The following is a 7,823-nucleotide window of genomic DNA, read 5'->3' on the forward strand; positions in this document are numbered from 1 at the left end:
TATTTGATTATCTAGGACTTTAGGAGTCCGCAATTTCAAAAGTGATGCATTTAATAAAAAAAGAGGAAGTAAGAGTTTTTGTGTTTTTTTTTTGGTAATGCTATACATAGCCCTTAGGGCTATATATAAGCATTGAATTTACTCTTGGAAAATGTATAAAGTTAGGAATTCATGACAAAAACACGCGCAAATCGGTGTAATTAGTGTGTTTTTGTCATGATTTTCTAAATTTAAACAATTTTCAAGAGTAAATTAAATGCTTATATATAGCCCTTAGGGCTATGTATAGCATTTTCCTTTTTTTTTTTAAATCTTTATACGGAGTAATATATCATATAACTAATATATAAAGCTAAACTTTTAGCCAGGTCATGAAATATGACACTTGACATTCTAACTTTTTGCCAAGTGTCGCGCCACCTTTGATAGATTTAAATAGACCTCCTAAGATAAAAAAAAAAAGTTAGTTGAAAATTCCATTTTCAATCAAATTAGGATAGAAGTTTAGAATAAGATGGTTAGTTTAGAGTTTAATTTACGATAAAATATCAAATAATAAATTTATAACTAGGCCACAAGACAACATCATATAGCGTTTTAACTTTTCACCAAATGTCGTACCACGTTGGATAAATATAGATAGACTTCGTAGAAAAAAAAAAGTTAATTTAGAATTCTATTTTCAATCCAATTAAATTATAATATCATTTTATCTTAAAAGTCCATATAAACAACCCGGACATAGGACGAGACACAAAACTAATAGATATAAATATTACACCTCTTTTTTTTAATCTTTATGATATATTAATAGAAATATTACGCCATAAAAGCTACAGATTTGCACTGACGAGTGTGAAGTTAAAAGAGGATGCAATATTTTAAGTCTTAGATACACAGTCTTATTGAGCCGCAATTTAACGACTTTAGGGCTAGATATTTTATAGCCTTTTATTTATTTATTTATTTATTTGTTTCACACTTTCTAAAATAATTCAACAATTATTGTCCACAATTTTTTTTTTTTTTTCTGCACTTCAATCTCTATATAAACGAGGGACAATACTTTAGAGTGTCACAGCCTAGTATATTCAAATAAAGAAATCCCCAATAAGTACTGAAGAGATGTCTAGTGCAATCTTTGCTTCTCAACCCATTGCTTACTTTCATCCAACCCGTTGGAGTGACCAGTTTTTAAAATTTACTCCTCTCGATAAGGTTCATTTCATTTATTCTTTTTCTTCAAGGAAATTTTTATTATTTAAGTCAATATTGCACGAGACTAAAGTCGTGTTCACAGCAACTTATTTTTGTTGAATATAATCTAAACAATATACGCGTATAGTTTATACTTCCTCCGTTTTTTTATTATTGCACCATAGGGGTTTGGGTACAAATATTTTGGTAGTGGAAAAAAGAAAGAGAGTGAAAGGTAAAAATACAAAATTGCCCATGTGACATATTGAAAAACTAAGAAGTATGTATGAAAAAACAAAGCTATGTTGGGTATTTGTAGTGTGAATACAACTAAATTTTTTCCTAAAGAGGAAATGGTTGTGAATTTCCTAAAATGACAATTGTTGTAATAATAAAAGAATGGAGGAAGTATATTATTTTGCTTATGAACTTTCTTTTATGGTTAAACTTAAGAAAATTGATACAACTTGATAATATTCTAGTCAATTCTTTTTCTTACAAGATTGAAATCTTACTATGATTGTGTGGGACCTAGTGTGGCAAATTATTATTTATTATTTGTTTTAAGTACACGAAAAAAAAAAAAAAAAAAAAAAAAAAAAAAAAAAAGAAAAAGAATTATTACGAGTATTACGAACCTTTTTTTTTTTTTTTTTTTTTTTATCTGTTGCAACAAGCTCAAACTGAAATGGCAAATTGAATGATATAGGCAACCCAACTTAAAAAGGAGCAAGATGTTGAACATCTAAAAGAGGAAGTGAAAAAAGAGCTACTTGCAAGAGTTGCAAATGCTAATAACGAGCCATTGGAGCTGCTGAATTTCATCGATGCAATTGAACGCCTTGGGTTGGCGTATTACTTAGAGAAGGAAATTGAGGAAGCTTTACTTCATGTGTATGAAAACTACCATGATCAATGTGACAGAGATGATTTGTACCACGTTTCTACTCGATTTCGAATCCTCAGACAGCATGGTTATCATGTGACTTGTGGTACGTAACAAATCATAATATTCTTTTTGAGTGCTTATTTCTTAACAATTCAATCATGTAGAAATAATGTAATAGTCAAAATACATCCGAATATGTAAAGGACAACTTATAAAATTTTACAATATTTAAAGTTTTTCCGTTTAATTGATTACTAATTGATATTTGTGATTATACTTAACATGATTGGTGACAAATTATGAAGATGTTTTCAAGAAGTTTAAGAATGACCAAGGAGGCTTTGACGATTGCATACTCAACGACACTCGAGGCATCCTAAGCTTGTATGAGGCATCCCATGTTCGTATCCATGGAGATGATATCCTAGACGAAGCTATGGCCTTCACAACTACTCATCTTAAACTTATAGTCGATAAGTTGAGTTCTCCTTTGGCTGAACAAGTAGCTCACGCCCTTCACCAACCACTTCACCTAGGCTTTGTTCGATTAGAGTCAAAGCATTACATCGGATTTTATGAACAAGATGCTTCTCACAACAAAACTCTACTCACTTTGGCTAAGTTAGACTTCAATTTACTTCAGTTATTGCATCGAAAGGAATTGCAAGATATCGATAGGTAATTCTCTACATAATTCCTCACTTTTTCTTTATTGGATAATAAGAGAAGTACCCCCTTAGCATTTTTTATCAAACATCTCTCTCTTTTAATATCAATATGACGTATCATGATACTTAAATTGAAGTTTCAACAAGTTGTGACGTTATAATTGCTCTATCTGTACAATTAGTTGGTGGAAAGACTTGTATTCGAAGGCACCATTTGCAAGAGATAGATTGGTTGAGGCTCACTTTTGGATATTGGGATGCTACTATGAACCTAAATATTGTCGTGCTAGACAAATACTCATCAAACTATTTATGATTGTGGAGGTTTTTGACGACATTTTCGACGCATATGGTTCTCATGATATCCTGAAACTCTTTGTCGAAGCAGTTCATAGGTACGTGAATTCAATTATATTATACGAAGAATCAATATTGTTCTAGATTATCATAGCATGCACTATTGCATTCTTTGGAGGAATTAAGTTAATGGTACATATTAAACACATAGGTGGGATTATAGCTACGTAGCTCAACTGCCAGAATATTTCAATAGTGTGTATCAAGTGCTGCTTGAAACAATCGATGGATTTGAGAAAGATTTAGCTGAAGAAGGCAGGTCATACGGTGCACAATTTTATAAAGAGCAGGTATGTTCGACCTCAATTCACATGAATTATTTGATGTTACATAATAGGGTTTGTTCAAAGATAACTTTATTTTTGAAGTAGCTTAATTAGCTAACATCTCGATCTACTCCCACAACAAACTAACATATACTAACATAAAGCTAAAATAAATTTGCTAAATTCACACAATAATATTGTACGACTCTCATTAGAGCTAGGCTTTTTCATTAGCTATGCTTCTTATATAGGATGTATGTAAATTAAGATCGGACTTCTAAGTTAACCACAAGAGAAATTGCTTTGGTTTTGAGCTAATCATGGACTTTAATGGACAATATGACAACTATTTTTGATTTTTTGGTCACCTTGTTTATCATTGTTTTGATCTTATATGTTGGTAGATGTTTGCTAATATAAATGCGTTTGGCTCTATAGTTTTACCGTGGTTGTGAGGCCTGGCTTCGAGAAGCCGGATGGCTCAAGGAAAAATATACTCCCAAATATGATGAGTACCTTGATGCTTCTATAGTGTCAATCGGCCAAATTCAAGGGATCGTAGGATCATACCTTGGCATGACCGATCCCATTGCAACCAAAGACGACTTTGAATGGGTGTGCCAAGAACCAATGCCTAAGGTTGTTGAAGCATCACTTATGATTATAAGGCTTTTAAATGACATTGCAAGCACTAAGGTACATATTCACTTTATAATTTGTGTGTAACATATTAGCAATAACTAATTATCTTAATTAATTCTAATTATACATGTGTGTTGTAGATTGAGCAGGACAGTAGAAATCATGTAGTTTCTTTTGTACAATGCTACATGAAGGAAACGGGAATCACAGACGAACAACATGTTTACCAAGTTATTGAAAAGAAAGTGGAAGATTCATGGAAGGACTTAAACCAAGGAATGCTTCGACCATACTCGATTCCAAAGCCTTTATTGGATCGGATCATCAACCTTGCTCGTGCACCCGAAATCTTTTATAAGGGAAGAACCGATGGTTATACTGTTGTCAACCAGATCATACAGGACAAAATTGCATCACTACTTTTTGAGCCAATTCCTATATAACAACGTGAAGCATAATCTATTTGGTGTCCTAGCTTGTTGGCCTATGGTAATCCCATCGAACCTCCTGAATTAAGGCTACATTTCTATTTCAGTTTGTCACAAAATAATCAGCACAGTGTGTTCTGATTTTACTTTTAATTAGTGTGTATCAAATTAATACCTATATTCTCTATGTTTTGGCATGTACGTTACAAGTGTATCAAATAAACTCTTTAAGTATTGCAGGGTGATCTGGCATGTATAATACAAGTTTATCAAATAAAAGTTGAATCATTTGTTTGAATAAAAAAAAATTTGTGACTATTTCCATTTACAAAATTTGGAGCAATTTCATTTCTTGGTTTCAAGAGAAGGTTCAGTTGTAGTTTCTTGAGATCTCATTCAGCCAAAAACCTCTGTATAGGACTTATGTGGTGCCGATGAGACCGAATTTTCCAAGCTTGAGTCGTACAGCAATTGTGAGAGACAATTTCTACATTAGAACTTCTTCCGATTATGTCCTTGTTCATTTGACCCACCCCACAATTAAACATTGAAATATTAGTGTTTCTTGAGATTAAAGGAACATAACCTTGTGGGACTGTATTAAAACTTAAAATCGTCTCGATGCATACATCAAATCCTCCCATCAGTTATCTAGCTTTTATACAAATGAAAAATCCAATGAAATTAATAAAACTAGTAGCTGTTCGTTTTTGGATCCTAAAATTTTAAAATTCCAACCATTAGTGTTGGCTCTCATATATGAAATGATGACATAGTCTGATAGAGCTGAATGTGAGCTCAAAGGAGATCCAAATGCAAGTAAATTACCCGAGGTACTAACAAAATATGGACTTTCAACTAAGATCATTGTGCATATGCTGATAATATGTACAATGTACTTATTGCATAAGTGAAACAGCTAATATTATTAACATCATGCAATAAATAAATTCAAGGAAAACTTATTGGTGCTTTGTTCAGCATTTCAGCCTTCTCATTGAAGGGGCTCGTGCAATCGAAGAAGCAGCAGCTGCAGCAGCCACACGAATCCTGCAAAAATTGAAAAGCAAACAGGCCGAGTTGATCTCATCAGTAAAAAATTATGCCACACCTTATTAAAAAGAAACCTTTAACCATTTAATCGCACATACTGATTATGCACATTAACGTATTCATCTGTCTCATCAGCAATTTCCCAATCCGATTTAGCTTTATTAACAATATTCGAAATCGGATTGGGAATAGGTTGACTGTTTTGCTTATCACCTGCTTTAAGCCCTTACTCCATGGTAACAGCATCATTGAGAGGGCATTTGTCACCTTGATGCACTATTTTCCCACAATTAAAGCATATCATACTAAGACCTTCATACTGGATACGCCAAATTCTGCCTCAAAAGCCAAAATTTTGATAGCAAAGGTTCGGACAAGTCTAACTCAATGCTCAACATAGTAAACTGTCGTCTTTGAATCCTGATGCCCTTTCCAATTTTTTCACCAATTTTATTTATTTATTTATTTATTTTTGTCAAATTATTCGAAAGACAGTTGAGGAGTATGAACTCAAGCTGTAAGGAATCGTAATGGAGCATCATCCGGAATGAAGTTAGGCACCCATTTGCGAATAATGAGATAATTGTCATCTAACATCCATGGACCTTGAGTAATCCCCAATATTTGACAACCTAGCAATATGATAATAATCATGTCCAATGCCAGCGAGATTATGGCCATTGGATGACCAATACTTTGGTCATGAGGAGAGAGAATGATAAATTAGCATTAAAATAATGAAAAAAATGGGGTATTTGGGTGATGACCCAGGCTTCCCCAAGACCAAAACAACATTTTTGGGTAAAGTATGGGAGAAGACCGCGTGGATTTGCATGTCAAAAATTGTTTTGCTAAAGACAAAATAACGGTAACTTGCATGGAGAAGAAGTCATGGTATGTTTTTACTTTTTTAACCCAATGGTTAGCATGCTTCAATTTTACATACATCTAACGGTTCAAAACCATTTTTTATTAATAATGTTATATTATAACGGTAATAATTTTTAAAAAATGAAGTTTAATAAAAAAAAAAGGTACCAATAACTATATATTTTTTTTTCTATAAAATGAGTCTAATATTGAAATATTTTCATACAATTATTCATCTCCTAAATTAAACACTTTCAAATAGAAACATCATTTTATCTACTAAACTCAAAAATACAATATTGGATATGGATAAATCCAATAGAAAAAAAAAATCTCTCCAAACCAAAAAATCCTTCTCAACAACAAAATAATCCGAATAATCAACCTTCATTTTCTAATAGTCAAATGGATCTCAATGCTCAACTACAACCAAGCTCTCAAATTTTCCCATAATTTCCAAATTATGGAAGGTGAATATTAATTTTGCAAGTTCAGTGTCCAACACAGAAGTCCTTTTACGACCACCACAAAATCCAAATACCTCTCATTCTCAGAATGTTTTTCCATCTGAAGGAAATGTATCTGTTCAAAATTATCAATTTGCTGAACATGAAACTACAATTCCTTTGTCACAACACTTTCCGATGGGTGAAGGTGAAGGGGAAGGTGAAGGTGCATTTTCAAATTTTGGGCTTATAGATCTACCGCTGCTTCAGATAATGATAATAATGACGAGGTTGAAGAAATTGAAGAAAATAATGAAGGAGATAATACAGGAGGTGGAGATAATCAAGACAGAAGGAATTTTTAGTCACACCCTGAAGATGAGGTTCTTATAAGAGCTTGGGTAGAGGTTAGTAAAAAAAAAAAAAAAAAAAAAAAAATTTAACACTAATCAAAAAGGAGATGAATTTTAGGGGAAATTAAGCAAATGTTAATAATGTTAGACTATATAGAGATAGGTGTTTTGAACAAGGTACTGGTGGCATTATGAAGGGTTGGTGATTTATTAAGAGTGAGGGGTTTGGAGCAGTTTAGAAGTCATTGGAGAAGGTTGAATGCCAATTGCTCAAAATTTGTCGGTGCTTATGCACACGCTGAGGATATAAGAGGGAGTGGGAAATCAGACGATGATGTTATTAAGCTAGCCCATAAAATTTATAGAGATGACAAATTAAAAAAGAATACCAATACAAAATTTCAAGACAAGCATACTTGGGATATTTTTAAAAAAAACGAAGAAGCATGGGCCAAAGATAAAAAAAAGAATGCCATTATAGTATTTCAAGACAAGCTGATTCTATTGACAACTACCTACGTATTAGTGCTTCTCTAGCGAGAGACTGTTTACAACATTTTGTTGAAGGAGTTGTCTCTTACTTTAGCAATAATACTTAAAAGACCCAACGAAGAGGATTTGTTCAGATTAGTACGAGAATGGGAGGGCTGAGGT

At 32.8% G+C, this 7,823-nt stretch overlaps 1 protein-coding gene across 1 annotated transcript; it reads left to right on the plus strand.

Moving 5' to 3' along the window:
- Window positions 1-873: 873 nt before the first annotated feature.
- LOC145630532 ((-)-drimenol synthase-like) lies at window positions 874-4,687 on the plus strand. Its single transcript, XM_081682786.1, has 7 exons — window positions 874-1,218; window positions 1,907-2,189; window positions 2,392-2,764; window positions 2,937-3,149; window positions 3,263-3,401; window positions 3,816-4,073; window positions 4,160-4,687. The coding sequence occupies exons 1-7, from the start codon at window positions 1,126-1,128 to the stop codon at window positions 4,460-4,462; spliced, it is 1,662 nt and encodes a 553-aa protein (XP_081538912.1). The 5' UTR covers window positions 874-1,125; the 3' UTR covers window positions 4,463-4,687.
- Window positions 4,688-7,823: the final 3,136 nt, after the last annotated feature.

The sequence above is a fragment of the Chenopodium album genome, chromosome 5 (assembly GCF_948465745.1).
Source record: "Chenopodium album chromosome 5, dcCheAlbu1.1, whole genome shotgun sequence".
Classification (NCBI taxonomy): domain Eukaryota; kingdom Viridiplantae; phylum Streptophyta; class Magnoliopsida; order Caryophyllales; family Amaranthaceae; genus Chenopodium; species Chenopodium album.